At 39.6% G+C, this 23,024-nt stretch overlaps 1 protein-coding gene across 21 annotated transcripts in view; it reads left to right on the forward strand.

Annotated features, from left to right (window-relative positions):
* Nucleotides 1-22,587, forward strand: part of LIMCH1 (LIM and calponin homology domains 1) — a 307,050-nt gene extending 284,463 nt beyond the window's left edge. For 4 of the 21 annotated variants that reach the window (XM_032496570.1, XM_032496654.1, XM_032496663.1 and 1 more), the window contains 13 exons: nt 1,638-1,712; nt 2,403-2,443; nt 3,177-3,260; nt 5,913-6,005; nt 6,856-6,960; nt 7,429-7,488; nt 8,373-8,500; nt 9,091-9,212; nt 9,465-9,588; nt 11,570-11,647; nt 13,012-13,120; nt 15,118-15,220; nt 19,690-22,587. In XM_032496570.1, the coding sequence (XP_032352461.1) occupies nt 1,638-1,712; nt 2,403-2,443; nt 3,177-3,260; nt 5,913-6,005; nt 6,856-6,960; nt 7,429-7,488; nt 8,373-8,500; nt 9,091-9,212; nt 9,465-9,588; nt 11,570-11,647; nt 13,012-13,120; nt 15,118-15,220; nt 19,690-19,715 (1,148 nt within the window). In that variant the 3' untranslated portion in view covers nt 19,716-22,587. The remainder of the gene's footprint in view (nt 1-1,637; nt 1,713-2,402; nt 2,444-3,176; nt 3,261-5,912; nt 6,006-6,855; nt 6,961-7,428; nt 7,489-8,372; nt 8,501-9,090; nt 9,213-9,464; nt 9,589-11,569; nt 11,648-13,011; nt 13,121-15,117; nt 15,221-19,689) is intronic. The other 17 variants (XM_032496612.1, XM_032496678.1, XM_032496693.1 and 14 more) reach the window with 11 other exon arrangements.
* The last annotated feature ends 437 nt before the right edge of the window (nt 22,588-23,024 follow it).

The following is a 23,024-nucleotide window of genomic DNA, read 5'->3' on the forward strand; positions in this document are numbered from 1 at the left end:
ACTTCATAGGATGTTGGAAGGATTCAATGAGATAAACCAAAAAAAGCATTTAGCGCAACACCTGGCCCAGAATAAGCACTAATAATATAATCTAGTGGTTGCAGAACAGTTGCAGGAGGAGTAGAAGTGGAGCAGGATGCCAGGCAGGAGCAAACTATTTTTAAACACTTACCTTAAAATGGGAGTGTTTGTATTGTAGAGATGGAGCTTTGGGTAGTTTTCAAACACGAGAAGGTGGCAGGGTCTCCTGCAGGACTGGGTAAAATGCAGCTCCCTGGGCCCCACCCGTGCAGTGTCTGATTGAGCAGGTCTGGGCTGGGGACACATCTCTAACAAGTTCCCAAAGGTGATGCCGCAGATCCAGGGACCACACTCTGAAAACCACTGGCTCAAAGTATGTGTTTGAATTGTGCACCCAAGACATTGCCGATAGATACAAAAATAACAGTAGTACTTGTCTGGAGTGTGTAAAGTTCCTGTCTTTCAAGGAGCAAAAGACTTCTAATAAATCAAATCTTAAAAGACATGATTTGTCTTTAATTGGGAGGAGGGAGTATAGGGTTTTGCCCAGATATAAAAAGTCAATGCACATTTATATATAGTCTTTTAATTGAAGTATAGTTTGTTTACCATGTTGTGTCAATTTCTGGTGCACAGCACAGTGCTTCAGTCATACATGAACATACGTGTATTTGTTCTCATATTCTTAGTGCACATTTAAGTAACGAGTCTGGGGCCACACATCAAGTCCAAAGAAGTTACAGGATCAGGATAGAGAGGCCTGGGCCACATCAGATGTTCTCCCCCCAAGAGGGTGATACCACTACCATCTCCACAAGATTGTCCGTTTCTAGACTGACCATACCAGCTGCTGAAGCCCTGTGGGGCACCCTGGTGATGTTCCCCGGTTTCCCTTAAATGTACACACGTGCATATATAGTTCTTAAAGACTGAAAACATTTGTAAAATACATTTAAAAATGACAAATTTCCTTTTCTCAACTATCTCCCAGCAGTAGAAAGATATCACCAGTTGGTGTTTCAGGAAGGTATGTGCACATTTGAAAAAGACTGATGTCTTTATTTTCATCAAGAATGATGACAGACTAGCACAGAGTTTAAGGATGCAAATGCTCGCCGTGAGCTCCTGTGTGGTTGATGCCACCGATCACGGACGGACACGTGGACATCCTTCTGTTACACACATGCATAAGTTCTGCCAGACTTCCATAATAACCATTATAAAGTGTACAAAGAATAATCGAACTCATCTCTGCTGTATTTTATACTTTTCCAGGGTTCTCGAAAAGCAATGTAAACTGTGCATTTTGCCCTTTCACAGCACATCATCTGATCATTTCGAGATGCAGCATTTTAACAATATCATACCACTAAGTATGAGCCACTAAAATCCCAGCCAGCACCAAAGAAGACAAACAGTAGCATAAGCTGACCTGTCTCTATTGACTTTTGTCCACTTGTTCAGGTTGTGTTGTGTTTTATTGAGATATTTTAGACTTTAGATTTTCTTACTCTCAGTTCTTGTATGAACGAGAGCCGGTCCTCCGTTAGTGCTTGGGAAGCCTCACCCCCTGTTTTCATGGTTTTCTGTTTATTCTGTCCTGCCATCTGATCTAGAGTCACCTGGCACTGCCAGCGTTCCGCTGAGAGTTCAGAACTCTTGGCGACGTTCCCAGTTTTTCTCGCAGTCAGGTAAAATGCATACTGAGTAGCTGTATTTCTTTTGTGCAAAAATCCATGTTGCGGGCAACCAATGATATGTGGTACTTTTCTTCATTTCTGATTCCAGGTGGGGAACATGCTTATTTCTGGCACACAGTTAGCAAAGACCTAGTTCTTTGTTATCCATACCAGTTACACTAAAACTGGGAAGCAAATTCACAGAATTTTACTTTGACTTTGAAAATCCAAAGAAATAATAATATTCACCTCTTTCTTTATAGTCCTCTTCTTTGAAAAAAAAAAAAAAAAGATGAGAAGCATTTACCAGGAACTGGTAACGGCTCTCTTGTTAACTGTGTCACTCTCTCCACTTCCTAGATGATGCCTGGCCTCTCTCTGTGTGATACTTCCCCAGGCTGGACAGTGAGGGAACTGGTCACTCAAGCCAGAGTGCAAGGCGCACTGAAACCAGCACTTGTAGGAATAGATTTTGCTTCCTAGCCTCTAGTACCTGGTGCTAACTGATGTACTACACTTTCGGTGATGGGTACAAACCGCTTCAGGGGTCTGCTTTATTTTGATTTTCTAATGCCCTTGGCTTCCCACCCAAAAAAATTGGTTTGAAACTGACATAGCAACCACATTCTGCTGAGATGATCAAAAAGAAAGACAATTAGAAGCCACTCACATTGTGATCTTTTCCCCTTTCTCTGTGTACAGTGGATTCTCCAAGCAGTGAAAAGTCACCTGTGACTACACCTGTAAGTAACTCCTTTAAAGAAATAAGATCATGCATTAAGTTTGATTTTAATTTATAAGGTATTCAATTTGCTGGACCCTCTTAGTCTCAGATTCCATCGCTTGGGTTCCCCCTTTGGTTCATGCATGCATCTTCCATTATTCCTGCTCACTCTCTTGGCTCCCAAAATCACAGAAACTTTTTTTAAAAGACAAAAAAAAAAAAAAGTCTTTGGCTTTGCATGTTTCTTATGTGGGCCCCCCTGTGAGGGACTCTGCTTGCCTGGATCTCTGGTGATGCTGGTGGATTGAATAACCTACTTTAGAGAAGGCTGGTGTGGAAAAGCAGTGGCAGTGAAAAAGACTAGTTCTGCAGGGCAGCAAACAGCACTTTTCACAAAATGCAGTTCTGCTGAAATAAGCATTCCTGTTTGCTTGGACCCAGGATCAATATGCAGAATGAGTATCTCATGCTGAGGAGGGTGGATACGTTTAAGAAATCACTTCTAAAAGAAATGCAGTGAAAGCCTTCCCGTGCCAGTGGCTAATTACTTCATGATTTCATTAGCTCCAAAAAGGTTCACAGAATCATACCAGCGTCTTGGAAGTAACTCAAAGAGGGACTAAGATTTTAAAGTGGGTTCTGCCAACAGAGAGCGCCGTTAGCTATGTGGAGGCTTCTGCTTCTGCATGTCCCTTGCCCTGGCGTGGCGCTGGGGACATGGCCCTATTCTGATCATGGTTTTATCTTCCAAGCAGTTTAAGTTCTGGGCGTGGGACCCGGAAGAGGAGCGCAGGCGACAGGAGAAATGGCAACAGGAGCAGGAACGTTTGCTCCAGGTAGGACCGGCTTTGCTGCTTTGTTTTTTCTTCTTTTTCTTTCTTTCTCTTAATTTCTGTTGTATTAAATAGATGTTTGTCGTAGGAAATGCATGGAATCGGCTTCTTCTCGGAAGTCCTGAGTCTAAGTCCATTCATTTTGTATCCATGAGGCAAGAATGCCCTTTATCTAATTCCTCTGACCAGAGGTTACACTGATGACCAAAAAAGGAAAATAACGTTGCACTTCGAAAAAAATCCAAGTATTGATTAAGGGCCACCCCACCCATTTGTCACCTCCTTAGCTGCCAATCAAATTCCAGTCCACAAGGGGTGGGAAAGAATCATCAGAAAGCTATTTGATAGCTTACATGTGAAATAAAATTTGGTCTGGGTCTTGCTCCTTAAGTAGAAACGTTTACTCCCTCTTTGAGCAAAAGCTGCTAATTTTCAATTCTAGGAAAATGCTGGCTGTAAACTTACCATGCTCCTACTTGTTTTATGCCAGTTTTGTAGAGCAACAGAGCTTCAAAAAGTAACCTAGTAACTTTAGAAACCTAACCTGTGCTGAGTACTTGGAATGTGCCAGACTGGCATATTTGTAGGTGCTTGACATATTTGATCTAATTTAACTCTCACAAAACTCTTCAAAGTATGTCTTATTAGTCTCAGTTTGCAATTGAAGAAATTAAAGCTCAAAAAAGTTAAATAATTTGTGCAAGGTCACATCTCTAATAAATGTTGAGCCTTGTTTCAAACCCAATCCTGGATGACTCTAAACCGCATGTTCTTCCCACTCCACTCCCAATGATATTGATTTTACCCAAAAAGTCATAAAGGAAAAGAATGTTAAATCTCATTAATTTTTGTGACTTTCTGCCACTGCGTAGAAAGCAATGCTTAATGCAAGTTTATTTTGCTTGTTTTTTCTTATCTCTTTGTTCTAATCCTTTGGCTTAATTCCCAAGGGTGGGGAGCAGGAGTCAACTAGATAATCAATTGTAGTGTGGCTCTAGGTCTGCCCGTTAAGTTGGACACTTTTCAAAATTACATAAGAGTATACCTTCAGTACAAAATCGTTAGTAAGAACTAGATTCAGCACAGTCCCAGGGCTGTTGGGACTTTTAGGGCCTTGGAGACCCCAGACCAGTCCTGGTCATCTGCTATTCTCCTGGAAATCAGATGCCCGTTCCTCAGATAAATGGTGAACAACAGGAGTCAGAAGTTCCAGAGTGAAGAAGACGGGCAAGTATGTTTCCCATGGTGGCTCTCTGTCTGTTACACTCTGAAAGGTGTGGACTGTGGGCTTACAGCAAGTGTTTATGGGGAAGGAAGGGTGTGTGTGTGTGTGTGTGTGTGATAGTAGTATCATATCTTTCACTTCCTGCATCATCAGTTCATCCACTTGGTGCAGGAAGCATGTGATGTGAGTTTCTAGAACCAATAAACCTATGGAGCTTTGCTTGTTTTTTGGCTTTTTGTGAAGTTTTAAGGTCTATTTCCAACATTCTGAAACCTCCTGAAGAACTTCTCTAAAACTTTACGTCAAGTTTTGATAACAACATTGTTGACCAACAGTGGTTTTGCCAGAAGGTAAACAGGAACATTAGGCTCTAGACAATCCCAATAAAACCCTTTTGCGTCTACGATAATGACCTAACAAGTGATGCCTGGAGGACACCTCAGTGCCTTCCCCAAGAAGATGGAAGCACAGGCTTGTCTTAGCTTCAGAGGGAGGATTGACAGTTACCAGCCTAAAATATTTGACTGTGTGTGGTACAGTCCAGTGAGTCCTCTGTCTCTGACGTGTCAGGGATGCAATTCTCAAGGCATCCAGGGGTGTCAGTTCTCATCGGAAGCGTTCATTTTAATCTCCATGAACGCATTTCTTCTCGTCAGTGTCAGGGACTCCAGTCCCATTTTTAAAGCTATCCTTATCGTTACTATCCTTATCTTAGAGTATTTTACTTTTTCCCCCCAAAGTGGTGACTAGTGTTGTATTGTTTCTGAAAACTGATAGCAGTTCTGATTTTGAAGCCTTCTAACAGGCTGTTTAAAAGCTACTCTTAATTCAGAAGGACATAAAGCTAGGAAGAGTCCATTTTAGGAGAATGGCTGCAAGCAAAGAGTAATTCAGCTACTACTAAGCTAATTATCATCTTGTCCACTTTGAACCTTTCTCCATTGTCTATCTTATAAACCTATGAAAGGTTTTTGTTTGTTTGTTTTTTTAATCTTTTAATAAACTCCCCCAGCAGCAACGTATTTCTCTTAGTGGGATGGCAAAACTCATCTCTGAACAGCCCAGTAAAAGCAAACTCTTGGTTTAACCTACCTCTTAGGACAAAACCAATTTAAGAAAGATTTTAGAATCTCTCTGCTTTTTCATCTTTTCTCTTTCCATAAGCGGCTGTCTGACCATAGAAAAACAATCCTGTGAAACACTCTCAGCAGAAAATCTTGTTCTCTGTTGGATTTTTATGTCCCTAATATGTTTGAGGACCACAAATGGTCTTCCCCTTCTGTTGCGTGAATGGGTTAGATTCAGAACGTTACAACAAGAAGACAGTGGATAGTCTTGTGACACATTATACATGATGGCTCAGCGGGGGAAGTGTCCCGATGATGCATGCAGTGGTCAGCTCAGAATAATCTATGGAAATTCCTCAACAGGAGAGATACCAGAAGGAGCAGGACAAGCTGAAAGAAGAATGGGAAAAGGCCCAAAAGGAGGTGGAAGAGGAAGAACGCCGATACTATGAGGAGGTAGGAAATTCCCCAGGAGGAGTTTGACCGTGAAGCCCCACTTCCTCAAAGTCCATCAGCACTTCCCGTGGGATGTGCGTGCATGTGGCGATGTCACAGCAGAACACCATCAACCTTTTAAAAGGGTCTTATCCTATAGGCTCTAAAAGATCACTATTCTCCCAAATTTAGTCTGTGGTTAGGGCATCGAGTCACTGTCAAAGGAGACAATATAACCATATCTGTTCTCTAGTCACAGAGTCAGATTCTTGATTTATCTTGGAGAGATGACATCAAAGTATTTTGATTTAATTACTCGTGTGTTTGTTTGAGGCAAACATGTTTAGTAGTAGTGGCTTAATATTAATTTTACAAGGCTAATTTTGATAATCGAGGCTAAATGAACTCTTACTACCGCATTCACCACATGGTACTAAAGAGATTCGGAGGGGAGGAGGATTTGGTTTTGTTTCATTTTTTTTAGAAATTCAAGAATTTGAAGGGAGCTACACTTTATGTATATTATCTAAAGTTTGTTTAAGATTAATACTGTTGTGAATTTTATCTTCAGTAATACTTTTTGTGCATAATCTGATCCCCAATAGCATTTCTAATTAGGCTTCTTGAATCACACAAAGTAATTAATTGGCAAAATTTTTATTTTCCTAAATTAAATGCTAATTTCTAAATCACTGCCCGTAGAGAGCATTATGTGATTACATGCTTTTAGAAAATAAGAACTTTTTTTAAGTGCCCTGCTTATTTGCACATAATTCCAATGTTCTCCTAAAGTTCCTTAATGAAATTTTTCTCTTGATAAATATGATTTTTTCACTTTCCCTCTTTCATTAATTCCTATCCTTCCCCTTAGGAGCGAAAAATAATTGAGGACACTGTGGTTCCATTTACTATTTCTTCAAGTTCTGCAGACCAGCTGTCTACATCCTCCTCTGTGACTGAAGGCAGTGGGATAGGGGTGAGACCATAGATTAAAAGCAATTTGTGAAATAAATAGTCCAACATAGAAGCACAAAACCACAAGGCCAAATTTTCCACCAGCTTAAATCCAGGACTGGCTATTTCTCTAGAATCATGTCAGCTACTACATGGCCATTGCACCCCATGGTACTGTCATTGCCACAGCCAAACCCTTAAGTCAGTTCCTGAGAAGCAGTAAAGACGTTGCGGAGGCCAGATCTGCCCCCCCCCCAGGCTGGTAACCAAAGTCTCTGTGCTGGCTGGCAAACCCTGGTTAGTGACACCGTGTGCTGGAATGTCCTCCTCACGGCCTAGCATTCATTCAGTCAACAGACATGTCTTTCTCTCTTTGCACTGGATGCTAGCAGCAGGATGCCAATAGTATGCTCTCCACCAGCCTCCATGAAAGTTGCTTCTAAATCACTCTTAAAATTCTATGTGAAATATATATGTATGTGTCTTTAAGGGCTGGAGAGGGTCCAGAAAATCTGATCTGCCTCCGTGTCCCCCAGGGAAGGTCATGGAGGTAGGTGGGCAGAAGTCATACCAAGACCTGGGTCGTTCATAATCTGCGTTTTATTTTTTGATGGTACAAAAACAGAATAAATTCATTTGTAATAAACATATGTATAATATCACTTGTGTATGTCATATTTCTTATTTATATAGTCAATTAGGGTATGCTGTAATACACTACAATTTTTTTAATTATCTACTTTTAACTTAATGCAAATTAAGATTGCACAAAAGCAATCAACTAAATTCGGTATTACCTAGTTACTCAGAAAATCCAGATTATTGCTTATATTTGCTCTTGTATACACAGATTATCACAAAGTCAAACCTTTCATATCTCTTTCATGTATTATAATGATATTTAAAATATTTAAAATATGAAACATTTCCTAGATTTTAAAATAAGTTGTTTATATATTATAATCAAAGGAATTCTACACTGTCCAACAGCTTTTCAGTATCCACCAGCCACTTTTAAAAGCCAAAATTTGAAGTGTATTTTTTATTTAAAGTTTAAATTAAAGGTTTTTTAAGCATTATTTTTATACAATTTTTAAAGGTTACACTCCATAGTCTGTATTTTAAAAGAACTGCCTGGGCACTAGAAAGCCACTTGTCCCGAAATGAACAAGTTCGAAACAATATGACTTTGTTTTATTTTGAAAGATGGGCTTTCTAGCCAATTCCCTTTTATGGTAACTTTTGAGAGAGACCCAGGTGACATGTTCATTTCAAATTGTTGGAAATCAGTTGCTATTCAATTAATTTGGATGACTGTCTTTAAATTGTAGGCAACATGATTGAAAAACTGCTTCAAATATCCCATGGCCAGATACATGTATTGTCAGTGTGTTTAAAAATTATATTCAAGATTATCTTTGTTTTCCGCATTAGAATAAGGTGGACTTGGAAAACTGTCGAGAAGAAGAGCAAGAGATAAGACAGAAGAAACCATTCCAGGGGGACAACAGTGACTCATTGCTAAAGACTCAGGAAGGTGCCCCACTGGAGGAAAAGGGCAGGTATGAGCCAGACCAGGCTGACCGTCCACCTGCACAAAACCAGGCTCTACCTCTTCACCCCAGGAAGGATGCCCATCACTAATGCAAATCATATTCGGCTTTGAAATGATCATTTCAATAATACGTTATGCATATATTATTGCTTGAACACATTCTAACAGCTCTGAAGTCAGTGTCCTTATGCTACTGAATATAAATAGCCTTATATTTAAATAGCTGAAACCTTTTTTTAAATAAGGAGAGGCAGTATAGATCATCAAAGGAGTATACTGTCTATTCAGAGTCCCAAACCTAAATATTGCTCACTGGAAATGGTTAATGTGTCTGAAGGGTTAATGTGTCTGGAGATTAAGATGAGGCCGTGGTGTCCCACTTAAGTTTGTTAAATTGATAGATAATGAAAATGAGTAGCATTTTACAGTATTTTAAATCCAAGTTAAATCTAATTTAAAATAAAAATAAATATTTAGTTAGCCCCATTTCTTTTTTCATATTGTAATAGGTACTTCCATGTCCTGAGGGATAAGATCAGTAAGTTTAGTTCAGTTGCTTTTATCCCTGTTCTGAAATATATTTATTTATTTCAACAGCCTAACTCAAGGAGTCTTGACTCATTCTGAGAACCCTGTTTCAAAAGGAACCCATCAGGACCATCCACTGGATACGGACACTGGGTCCCCACCCTGTGGGATGAACCCACAGCTAGCTCAGGGTGAGAATGGAGAAGACCAGCCAACCCCCACCCCCACATCGTCCAGACAGATATGGCCTCTCAGGCTGCAGGCTTCTCTTCCAGCTTGTGCTAAACAGCACAGTGAACAAAATTCCACCACCATGTGTCCAGAGGCTCCATGAAATCACTGTGGGACCTCAGGAGGCATTAGCACTTAAAAGCGAGGTGATTACTAAGCACTAGGTGATGCCTTTACTGAGCACTAAGTGTATGCTCTTTACTTGGCCTTAGATCCATCCCAGAATCAGCAGGTATCAAACCCACCAACGCACATTTTAGAAGATGTGAAGCCCAAAACCCTCTCGTTGGATAAGACCATTAACCATCAGATTGAGTCTCCAAGTGAAAGACGAAAGTGAGTAACCAAATAAGATGGATGTGGAATTTCTTTTTTCTTTTAATTGACTAAGGGGGAAAAATGAAAAAGTGTGAGCTGGCAAGATGTTAGCATTTCTGTGCTTGTCACTCCATTGCCTGTCATTGACAAGGGAATAAATATTTGTGGAAGTTTGGGACAATCTTCCTGGCAAGTAAATATTTACTCTGAATTTAGCAACTGAAAAGAGGCGAAGAAAGATTTTTAACCCACAAATCTAAGCACTGGAAAGATTTTGCAGGTCTGCTGCATGAGCAACTTATTTAAGTGAGTTAAATTGTCTCAGAGCCTATTGATAAATGTTCTTTCAAGGAAAAAAAATGTGTTCACCTCATTACCATTTTTTCCCCTTAAGTAACTTACCCCAGGTTCCATTCTAATTTTGTAAGAATTGTATTTTTTCACAATAGTAGTAATTCCCATCATTTTCAAAGTATACCGATATTAATAGGCACTACGTTGAAAAGTTTACATATATTTCTCTCCTCTTCTTTTTATATATTAACTCACTGAACTCTCCCAATAACTTTATTGGGTTATTATTCCCATTTTACAGATGAGGACATTGAGTCTCAAGGAAATTAAATGACTTAGCCAAAGTACTTGACTGGTTAAGTGGTAGAGGGAGTCAGAGTGAGCCCACAGTTCCACAGTAAAATCATATTTCAGCCAGAGGGCCCTTGTAATCAGTTTTTAAAATATAACGTTCATTATACTTTATCCAATCATGCTACCTGGAGCCAGACCACCAGGATTCAAATTTGGATTCTGCCACTTGCCTGCATAGAACTTTGAGCAAGATACTTTATCTTTCTCTGCCTCAGTTTCCTCATGTATAAAATGAGAACACTGGCAGTACCCACCTCGTAGGGTTTTGTGCCTGGCAGGTATTAAATACTACACAGTGTAGGTGGTGGTGTTGATAAACTCAGTGATGGTGATGGTGATGATGATGATAACTTGCTTTATAACTTAATCTTTTTATCTTACTTTTCTTGTTACATGTTTTTCTCAATACAGTTTTGAACCATTTCCCCCTTTTCCTCTGTCTATCCAATTTCATTTCTATGTGTCTAGATGACACGCAGAATTAATAAAAGGTAAAATCACGTAGAAGGAATCATCACTGTCATTGATTATCATGGTGGTTTTTAACCTCTGTTGAGGCGGTGGTCCTTACACTTCAGGACATCCCTGGGAAGCTATGTTTGGAGAAGAAAAGCTCTGTCTGAGGGTGGCTGGGGAGGGGAGGGGCTCGGGGAGTTATTCTGAAAGCAGTTACAGGACAGATGGCCTCATGCTCTGTTCACAATGATGTGGCATTTCTCTTTTCCTCATTCTTTTCTGTGTTCTATCCCTTTCTTTACAACTGAAATTAACTTTTCAAAGCAAGAGCCCAGAACTGACAGCTTAATCATAGGCAGGGCTCATGTGTAAACCATTTTAGGAGCTCCTGGCTGGGGACCATTCTGCTTTGTAGACGCCTATAACGCAGCAGTTATTAAATGTTTTGAACATCACCCCTGATCACGTGTACCCGTGATTAATTTCTGAGCAGGGGAGGAGGCCACCCCACTAAAAAACACCCCCTTAAGCACTTCCCTTTATTTCTGGGCTCTCTTTAAGAGATTTTCCCTACATCCCTACTCATCTCTCCCCTCCCACCCAGTCCATAATTTTTATATCTGACTCCACGTGCAATTTTAACTAGCAAAGAACCTGGCAGAAATAAAAAGTAGGAAACTATTCTGTTTTTTCTGTTCAATAATGCCAGGCTGGTTTTGACATTAGTCTGTATAACCTTTGCTAGATGGAATTAACTTTTGTGTGTCCTTTGTGTGTCCTTTATTTGGTTGTCATGGAGGTGATTCCTTTTTTTGTCTTATCTGAAATGTCTTTTCTTGTGGCATTGGGCTTCTCTTTCCTTGTCATGATGTTTGGCTCCTCTACCGTGTTGCAGGAAAAGCCCTCGCGAGAATTTCCAGGCTGGGCACTTGTCCCCCTGCTCACCTACCCCTCCTGGCCAGTCACCAAACAGGTACAAGGGGTCAGCAAGACTTTCTGAGGCTGCTTTGTTTTGACTAGAGCCTGCCGAGCACAGTCACAGCCGAATTAGTTCCTGCTGGGTGATCGTGAGGGATTTGTCCACCTGTGTCTCTTCACACACACACACACACACACACACACACACACACACACAGGAGGAAAGAATACATCCCCATCCGCCTGAAGATTGTATCAGCCCACGATCGGAAGAGCCAAGTGTGTAACGCTGGCACGGCTGTGGCCATCGGCTTTAATTACATTGTGTGGAACCTGCAATCTAATAATGAAATCCGCCAGACAAGTGCTGGGCTCCTCTGTCGGCGCCTTTCCTCCAAGACGGCTCGGTCCTTCTAGGCAGGATCCGCTGATGGCTCTTACAGTGAAGTGGGCGGGGGCTGAGGAACGAAACTTCGCCCCCTCTCTCACTCTACTCAAGCTCTCTAATGATTGCTTCTGGATGTTAATTGGGCCCCATGATAGTCTTAAAAGCTGCCTAAGCTCCCAGTCACTGGAGAGAGAAATTACTGAGTACTCAGGTTTTCTTCGATTTAGAAATTTCCTTTCACTACTGGGTCAGAGGGAAATCCTAATACAGAGGGTTTGCTAAGGGCACCTCCTCCTGTTTCCTCCTGTCTTCCTTCCTGTTTCTTCTGTCTGTTTCCTGTTAGCTTCTGAATGATACTGCGTATTTTAAAATTTCTTGTGTAATTCCAGGAGTTTCCCAGGCAGTCAGCATCACTGCAGTGCGATCTCAGTTGTGGGGCAGCTGCCCCAGAGGACACACCGAGTCACAGAACTCGGTATCAGAGCAGGGATTTGATCCCATACCTGCCTGGTACCTGGTGGGCTGAATCACAGTTCCCTCTTTATTTTTAAAGAACAGCAAAGTATTTTTTAATAAGTGAAGAGAAAGGCCTTAGTGGGCTGGGCCATTGAACCAATGATGGGAAGAGTTAAGGCAACACTGAAACCTTAGTAGAGCTAAACTTGATTGTCTTTTAGGACTTCAGAAAACTTACGATAATACATTGGATCATTTCAAGGCATTTGATCGTTGTGGTTAATGGACTCCAACACAAACTTTTTATAATAACTAACACACACACACACACACACACACACACACAATTCCATGCCACAGTGGAGGCCTGTTGTATGTAATCTATCAATTGTCTGCATCTTCTATCTAATGCTTAATTCTTGTTCATTATCAGTTCAGTAATTGTCATTTCATTAATGATGTCAATGTTTTAAAAACCCATGTTTTCATTTTTTTTTTCATGAGGCAGCATATTTTGTGTTTGACCAAGGATTCTAAACAGAAGCCTTCGCTGTTCCCTGTGTTTTGCACCCTAGGTCTATCAGTGGCAAGAAGCTGTGCTCCTCGTGTGGGCTTCCGCTGGGTAAGGGGGCTGCAATGATCATCGAGACCCTCAGTCTCTACTTCCACATCCAGTGCTTTAGGGTACGTGTTCATCACTCTTCTCCCTACGCCCAACGTCGTGATGTGTTTGGCCTCATTCTGGGCTGAGTGATACCTTCTGGACGTCCTGGCGGCTTTGCCGGGGAGGTGCCCCCACGGTAGGCTGTGCACAGAAGTGTGCGTGGAGTCATCCTTCCGGGTGAAACTCTCCGATCACGCATCCCCTCCGGGATGTCGGGTTAGAGGAAGCAAAACAGATTTGTGCAACGTGTCTTATAAAACAGTTAATTCATAGAATGAGTATCACTCCCTCTGAGAGGCTGCCCTGCTCACCCCACTGAGTCCAGCCGCCTTTGTTACAGGTCCTTACAGCGGTCCTTATCACTCACTCCTGAACTAATTATCCTCTCCTGTAATGAACTGTTACCTCCATAAGGGCAGGGACTGCGTCCGTCTGGCTCACCACTGTTTCCTCTGGGCCTAGCAGAGATGGTACCAATTAGTGTTTTTAGATGACTGAGTTAATGAATAACTGAAAATGAGGAGGCCTAGATTCTAGTCCCACATCTCCTGTTAATAAGTAGGTGAGCTAACCACTTGTGGCTGATTTGTTATAAAATGTACAGGTTGGACTATATCAGCATTTCCTTTTTTTTCACTCAGGACATGTTTGAAATTAATATAATTTTTATAATTAAATAATATAATTTTTGAAGCCAAACCCTCTAGCTCTGAATAAAAAGCATTTATTTCTCTTTGTAACTCTAATGTGCTTTTTTTTTCCTTCTTCAATTTTGTCTTGTTTCTTGTTGATAGCCCCCTCAGCTATAAAGTAAACTAAAAAGGGTTTAAAATAATTCCTACTCTACTATTATCTAAGAGAAAGTGAATGAAGTTGACCGCAAATTCTTAATGTAATAATGTTGGTAGTCACTGGAAAGCAAAACTTATCAGGGACAGAACGCAACATGGTGACTTAATTAAACTCAATTTATCAACATTCTCATTGTAAAATTCACGTAGACAATGTATATCCTAAAGGACTGTTTTGAGACTCAAGGTAGATACTTTAAAATTATCACGGTAATACAAAGATAATATGTTCCAACACCACGGTTTATTCTCAGAAACTTTACCTGAACTCAAAATAATCAAGGTGGCAGAGTCTTTGCAGATTCTCAACAGATGGGGGACTTGTGTTCTTGTCTGTCAAGGCCTTTGTTCTCTCTTGTCATTCACTCCCTGGAGCTGACCTGACGCTCTGAGGTACATCCCCTCTGGGATTGATCCCCTACCCTTCTGATGCAGGTACAGCTTGTAACCATCATTTGGATGAAGCCTCCCTCTGCCCAGGGTGACTTAGAGCATGAGTCTGGGGCTGGCCCTCTTCTCCTAGGCTGGGTCATGATCCCCCCGTGAGAGGCTGGCGTGAAGCCACCCCCACTGCCGCCGCCTCTGGTCCAGCCAGGACAGTGTATCTCAGTCTCCTTCTGCACCAGGCTGGCTTGGCTGAAAGGAGTGCCACGCCCAGTGGCTGTCTTACTCTAGGGGTCACTGCCCTAACGTGGAAGCTTAAGGCAGAATGGCTACTCCCCCGTCATTGTGGTCTGGTAGAACTCACCGGCAGTGCTGAAAAGCATTTGAAGAGTATTCAGAGACAAGTTTCAATATATAATTCCTGGGCCATGTGTTTACTTAAAACCACCAGGATTTAGTCTGTTTAAAATGGCTCTTCCATTTTGATTGAGAGCTGCTGTGCACAGGCTTTGGCATCAACCCGATACCGTTACCAACTTCACAACCTTGGACAAGTGAGCTAAACTGTCTGAACTTCCCCTGTAAATGCCAGGAGTGAGGATGAAATGCTAAAAGTATGTCGTTGCTGGAAGTCACCTCAGTGCAGCAGGTAACGCACACACGCTCAACACGTGTGGAGGCTGCAGAAGTGATTGTTGTGCTGTTCGTGTGAACAGTAACTAAGCATCACAGAGAAACAGTCCCTTGTGCACCTTACAACTTCTGTCCTTTCTACCCTGCAGTGTGGAATCTGTAAAGGACAGCTCGGAGATGCAGTGAGCGGGACGGATGTTAGGATTCGAAACGGTCTTCTAAACTGTAATGACTGCTACATGCGCTCCAGAAGTAAGTCCCGGGGGGAAATACCTTGAGACGAGTGAGCGCAAGCATCTGTCTTTCGTAGGCCCCCATTCAGGAATTCATTCATTCATCCTCGTCAGTTGACACTCCCACACGGAAGGAAAGGTTTCTTAGCACGCAGGTAAAAGAAATGGTAATGAAATAACCCCTTATTTAACACTTGCTTCTTACTGGAAGTACTGCTGCCATGTGGCCAAATTCTTTTTATCCAGAAGTGCATTAATACACCAGCAGGTAAAAATATAGACCAAGTTTGAGACACTCCTGAGCTCACCATAGAGACTTCAGTGAGAGACAGAGATGATATTAGGTCTGCGAACCCCTATTCATTTGTTGAGGCGTCTCTGTAGAAGACCAGCAGCGTTTGAGGGGTGGGTCAGGTGCCGAGAATGGCGCTCCACTGTTCTTCAGATCCAGCACCAGCTCCTCAGTATCTACATGCCTACATTCAAGAGTCTCATGACATAACATGGGCTTGTTCCCGACTAAATTGAAAGCTCTTTGAGAGACAGAATGGTGGGTTCTACTTCTCTGTGAATCCCTGCGCTCCTCCAAAATACCTTAGTACATACTAACCAGAGCTTAACAGATGCGTGCTTCCTGGAAGCTCCCTTGAGCAGCCTGCCCTCCCATCTTTATGACTTGAGTCTCCTACTTTAGAAAGTTCATGTTATTTTGGGGGAGTCCACCAGGGGGTGCTGTTGCTCAGCTGCTGTTTAGAAAATCTGAAACAGGCCAGTGGCTAGCCTCTGAATCCTTATTATATCATAGTGTTAATATTAACTTCTATACTATGTATTATACATATAAAATATGGGATAAATAATATACCATATATACACCATAAATACATGTACATACATACACAAATACATATATAATATATAATATATTACATTATATAATATTATGTGTATAATATAATAATTATATTTTATTTAAATTATATCTGTATTTGTTTGTTTCATTTTTATACATTAGAAAAGAAAATTAAATCCTTTTATCCCTGAATTCAAAGTGATTTTTTCCTATCATCTTCTATAAATTAGAAATTTTTCACAACCTCATTAACCTGCTGAATGTGAGTCATGGAACCAGAAGAGGGTGCTGTTGGGATGAAGGACTGTTGAGCCAGATTTGAAAAGTGCTGTAAATATGAATTTATTTCATAATTATTTTCATAATTTCAAGTGCTTGAAGGATGCCAGCAGAGAACAGACCTGAACCCACCTCTGGATGCCAGTGACTTGTTTTTCATCCAGATTTTTATTTTAATTGAGAATTTGGGTGTTTTGTTATCATATCTTTTGAAAGTTAGCATTTTGGATCTAGGCCAGCAGCTTTTCTCTTGGTGTATACAGATATAAAGGGCATTAACTGCTTTGATTCCAAATCTAAAGACAAGAACTGTGGAGTTCCTGTAACTGTCCTGTAAGATGAAAAGTAACATGCTTGGAGATAGACCAAAGATATGATTTTTCTTTATTTAATATTTTTTATGCAATATTTTACTACGATGTTGCTTAGAATACTAAGGTACTAAGAAGAAAGCAAAAAGGCTCATTATTTCTCTGCCTAGATAACCAATATTGATATTCAAAAGAATAAATAACTAGAAGTTATAAATGATATAAAGCTAGAAAAATTGGATTGTTTAGAAAGATAACAAATTAAAAGTGAAAATCTCCCAAGTTGACCATGTAATCATTTTCTAATAATAGTTTCTTGGGAAGAAGAAGGTATGTTTGTATATGTACACACACACACACACACACGCATATGTGTGTGACACATCTACCTGCATATATGTTGGGTTTTATTTCACAGAGGTAGTGACATAGCCACAGTGGTACTTAGTTTTTGTCACTGTTGTCTTTAACTTAATGATATATCTTGGAAGTTTTTCCATATAGCATGTTCTTTCTCCTCATTTTCTTTAATGGCTTTTCAATCACTGCAGACAGTCCCATTGTGTGAACTTACCATAATTTAAAACTAATTCTTTATGAATGAGCACTTCAGTTTTTTCCAGTTTTTCTAATATTATTTTTTAAATGCTCCAGTGAACATCCTTATATGTAAGTCTTGATGAACATTTGAAAGTATTTCCACAGAGTAGATTCTGAGCAGTGGGACTGCTGAGTTGAAAGGCATGTGCTTCTTAAATTTTCAGGCAACTTGCCTAATTATCATCCAGAAAAGTGCACGCTCTCTGCAAAGTACATGAGAGCCTCTTTCTCTCTCCATGCCAACGTCAGCTCTGGATGTCATCAGACTTTTAAAATTTCCATTCTGCTAGGCAGGAAAAGAAAACTAATGCTTTGATCCTTGGTCTTTAATTATAAGTGAGTTTAAACATCTTTTCATATATTTGTTTATCATTTATATTTCTTTTTCTATTAAAAATTTTTTATTTCTTTATCCTTTGCCCATTATTCTATTGGCAGTCGATTTTTATGAGTTCTTTGTAAATTAAGGCAAATTTCCCTTCATTTTATATTTGCTACTTTTTGTGGTTATCATTGGTCTTTCCGCTTTGTGATTTTTTTCTTTTTTCACAGAAAAGATTTTCATTTTAGGTAATTAAACATACCTTTTTTTCCTTTTTGCGTTCTGGGTTTTGTGACCTACTTAGAAAAACTCTCACTACTCCAAGGGTATAAATAAATTTAGCTGAGATTTCTCCTAGAATTGTTTCTGTTTCCTTTTTGGCGTTAAACACCTGATCATGGGGAATGTACTGTGGTTGGGGTTCATTTTTTTCCAGTTAGCCAGTGGTGTGACTATAACTTAATGAATAATTCTTTTTTTCCTATTAATTTGAAATGCCAGCTTTCTCGTAAACCAAGTTCCCATATATATTTGGGTCTATTTCTGGATATTGTATTATGTTTTATTAACCTATTTATTCTCTAATATCAGCTTTATTATAGCTTCATAATATGTTTTAATAGTGAGCAATAATGGCCACCTTCTCTCTGATTATTTTTTCCAAATTTTCCTAATTCTTTTCTCCTATTTGTTTTTCCAAATAAATGTTAGTATCATTTTAAGCTAAACTTTAAGTAAGTCAACAATTGACAGGGAGAATGACCAACACATCTGATAGTGTTGCTCATTTCTTCCTTGGTGTCGGAAGGAAGAAACTATACCTTCAGAGGGAAGAGGTGGAGAGAATGAAAATTGGCTAAAGAAGTATAAATACACTCAAACTAGTTGAATGGACCCAAATGTAATAAGAGAGTCGAATGGGGAAAATGGCTAAAAATAATTTTTTTCTTTTTTTAATTTGATTTTGACCTGAGTTGAGAAGAGGGGAAATGGATAGATATGAGAGGTGGTTGACATCATAGGCATTCTAAGTGAAATAAAATAATTTCATCTTGTGGAATAATAAAACCTGAATATATAATCCTGTTTTCTTCAAGTAACTAGTCACATTTAAATGAAATTTTTCTCTTGGAGGGGAAAAATAGCATAACAACATATTAAAATGCAATTCCTAAAAGCAATGTAAACAGTTTTTAAGTTGGTATGTAAATGGGAATAGAAGTGCAAAACAAATTACCTGTCACGAATCAAGCCGTCACATGTTTAACTTGTGCCATTTGTGCTTGGGTGTTGGATGACTGTGTCTTTGTGTCTTTTCCATCATTCACTCTCATGAAATGCATTTAATGCAAAATCCCGGGGGTCTTTTCCAGTGTTGCGATTACATCACAACTCTAGTACCTACATCAAGGAGAAATGCTATGAAGGTTTCCACAGGAAATATGGAACCCAAACCATCCTTCCTAGAGAGGGTTGCCACATAAAATGCAAGATGCTCAGTTAAATGTTTTTGAATTTCAGATAAACAATGAATTTTTTTAGTACGTGTATGTCCCAAATGCTGCATGCTCAGGATTTAGTACAAGTATATCCCAAATATCCCATGGGATATACTTACTAAAAAGTGCATTTGTTGTTTACCTAAAATTCAAATTTTATTGGGTGTTCTTTATTTTATTTGCTAAATCTAACATTCCTATTTCTGGATCATATATCAGCTTCCTCTTGTTGCAATGTATTTATTCTTAGAGAAACCAAAACCTAAAGAAACTGAGAGAAGAGAGATTATTTTCTTGCTTATTTGCCCCAGAAGACATGGTAGGAAACTTGATGGAGATCATTTGGTTGAGGATGAAATCCAGAGGATTTCAACCAAACTCTGCTGGGCTCCATGTTCAGTTCTGGGATGGGGCTCAAGAGTCTGCACTTCTTACTCACGCCAGGTAACGCCAGAGCTGCTCATACCTGGACCACACGTTGAGTAGCAGTGAGGGGACAAGTTTCCCCTGCCTAGAGGCAAGAGACTTTGGCAAAGGCCATTGCTAATTTCAGAAATGTTTCAACATCTGAAGCAAGAATGGTTGGCTATCTTAACTAAATGTTGCTGTTTTTCTCTGTCCCAGGTGCTGGCCAGCCCACAACATTGTGATGTGGTTTTCAAGCTTCCAGATCTCTCACCATTTCCTTGCTGAGGGTGTCCAAACGTTTAACAAAACCCCAAGTTCAGGGGCTTCTCAGCATTCATCTAATTTCTGAAAGGCTATTCTGAAAGATGGTATCTGGTTTTCTGGGTTTTTTTTTTTTTTATATAGCACAGTGTGTTTTTCCTGGTTTCCTTTTTTCTTTTTTTTTTTTTTTGGCATTTGCACAGTATATACAAAAGAATATTGAATTGTAATGATCCTGAATAGTTCAAAAACAGGTCTTAGCGTGGTCAAACAGGCCTACAGTTTAAAATGTGTTATTCTCCTCTTTGGGAATTAATGAGATAAATGATGCAATAAACTTTTTTTTTTTTTTAGCATTTCTAGGAATTAAACCCTATGTTTACAGAATTGAGCTGCAGAAAGTGCAAAACATGCCAATTTGAGACATGCAGTCTTCTGAGACAGGAGCATACAGTTAATGCATTTTAGAAACTAAAAATCACATCATATAGCTCTGAGCTGTAACTTGTTTTTAATGCAAGGATGCTAGTCTGATAATATATACTGTAATCCTGAGACGTTTGTGTTACTTACCTTTTGAGGTAGAAGTCATACCAATAAATTATTGCACCGCTAGTATTAGATTGTGTGTACTTTGGAAGTTAGGCCATTAATTTAGGCTGGCCCATCAAATAAAGAGAACCCTTGCAATATTGGCTTGGCTTACACTCTGGGACATTGCCCGAGGGTAGGAAGAAATCAGAGGGACATAACTCAGTCATCATTTCCAAAGTTATTACCAAAATCTGTGAGGAAGTTTAATCTTCCAGAGAGTGGTGGGTCCATGCTAGCTAAGAGGGCTTTATTGCATGCTTCTCTGCCGGCTCTGGATTCAATAAGAGGCTCAGTATGAGGCGAATAGAAGTTCTCATCGAGATCAGCCCCTCATTAGGTGTGACCACTGCTCACCCGTGCCTGCAAGTTCTTCTTGGGGGTCTGAAGCACAAGTGGCTAAGGAAAAGCATTAAGTCCATCCTAACAGAATCCAAATGACATTTGATGTGATAAGCCACTAGTGTGCGATCAGCAGGAACCTAGCTTCCACTCTCATGGATACCTGCTCTCCGTCACTCTCCTCCGTCACCACCTCCCTTTACTACCGAGAATTCTGGACCTTGCTCATGGAGAAGCTTAGCAAGGAACTCTTGGGAGAGCTGCTTTATTGTTTGCCCTGTGTGATGAGTTTCATCTGGCCCAGAGAGGAATCAAGTTACTAAAAAGCATCACGTTTTAGATCTCCAGGCTGTTTTCTTCAAGACTGGGGAAAGGGGAACTATTTATTCTGCCTTAAAATGATGGCAAATAATTGAAGATGACATTTTGTGAATGTAGACTATGGATATACTCTGAATAGGTTAATGTAGTCATAAAAGAAGATCAAGTAGATGTTTTTTCTGTTATGTAAGCAATAATTTTTTCTGTGTCTTATTGAGTATGGCTAGCAATTATTTATTTACATGCTAGACGGTTCTCTGCATGCGGGTTCCATGTTAAGTGCAGAAATTTCCTCAGCCACTGGAGAAACTTTGACCATTTTGTCATTTGGATGAGCTGTTGTTAGATTGAAATTTACACATCATTTCATTAAAAATTGTGCCTTAGAAAATGCAAAGCTGTTGCACATAGTCAGTGATGAATTATGGATGCAGTGCATTGAAGAGAGGTGAAGTCAATTCCAAGTTCTCAAGACTTCTCATAGAGGTGTTCCTTGTTTGACAGGGGGAAAAAAATACTAAAAAAAGAAAAACTGAAAAAAATTAAAAAGAAAAACGTTTTGAAAATGTACAAAGTCCCATATTTTGATTAACCACCTGCATGTTTTATTAAATATTTTGATAATGTGGACGTTTACACTTCGCATGACATTAGCAGAGTACATTACCGCAAATACTGCACAAAACATGTACAATATGATCGTTCATCACCGATTTTTATAGAACACTTTTTACATGTGGAATTCCATCCGTTATGGAAGGATTATATGAATATTGCACATTCTCTTCTAGTTTCACAAACCCATTTATACATATTTCTTAGTGAGACTCATTGTACATGTATTGAAGCTAGAATCAAGTCAAGAAAAATAAAGCCCCGTTCTCCAGCTGCGAAATGTGCTTTCCCATAATGAACAATAGTCACCAGCACAGAATAATCTCCAACATTTTCTAAATTCTAATTGCCAACTGTTTCTATTTATATTTGATTTATATTTCATTTGGAGTCTGTTACATGGCAGCTTGGGCAGACTAGATCTTGTTTTTTCCAATGCAGCATAATGAGTATGATCTATTTCTTTTCAAACAATCTTTGAGATCCCAGGAAAAAAAAGATGCTCTACTCTGTTGAGCTACAGTGTAAATGTGTTTGTTTAAGAAACAGATGAGGCAAGTGAGTGATTTATGGTTCCTGAGGAAGTGTATCTTTTTTTTTCTTCTTATACTTCAAAAGCTAGCCCCTTCTCTTCCTTAAGGAAAAAGAAAAATGGGCAACTCTTTGTTTTTCACTAGCAAACTTTCATGACATTTCTTCCTTCTTTCTATGTAGTGGTATTAATGCAATACGTATTATAGTTATCTATACTCAGTGTAAGACTTAACAAGCTGAAATGATCCACCTCATATGTGAGTCCGTCCAAAAGATGTTACTGTTCTGGGTGGGCCAATGTTCTATATCAGTTACACTAACCTTCATTTAAAATATTTATTCTAAAATGCCTCTAAGAAATAGTAAAAAAAAAAATAAAAACAAAAAGTTGTCTAAAATGCAACAGCTTTTATAGTAAATGTACATTTATAAATAAAATACTCAAATCAACTTTGTATTTCATTGATTTTTTTTTTTTTTGAGGGGTGGGGGTTGGTTTTCTTACTTAGGGAAGAGAGATTCAAGCTCTCTTGCAGCTTTTGGTCCAGAATGACATAGTCAGATGATGGCAATGATGTGTATTTGCATACTCAGATTGATGCATTTTTGAGGTCAACTACTTAAGGCAAATCAAACTTACCAGCTGATCATAGGAGTTGCTAAGGAATTGCCTTCCACTGAAGAACTGAAATTCCTTGAGATGAAACACAATAACCAGGCGAGACCGTGCCAGTGGAAATTGTCTAAAACAGCCCAATGATGGTTAACGTCCAGTACTGGCTAAAAAAAACAAGTCAAACTCTTTAAAGTCACTGTATTCTCCCACTTTCCCAGCACTGCCCCAGTGCTCCCTCTCACTGTTTACGTACAGTCTGTCCACTGAGAAC

This window comes from Camelus ferus, chromosome 2 (assembly GCF_009834535.1).
Source record: "Camelus ferus isolate YT-003-E chromosome 2, BCGSAC_Cfer_1.0, whole genome shotgun sequence".
In the NCBI taxonomy this organism is placed as follows: domain Eukaryota; kingdom Metazoa; phylum Chordata; class Mammalia; order Artiodactyla; family Camelidae; genus Camelus; species Camelus ferus.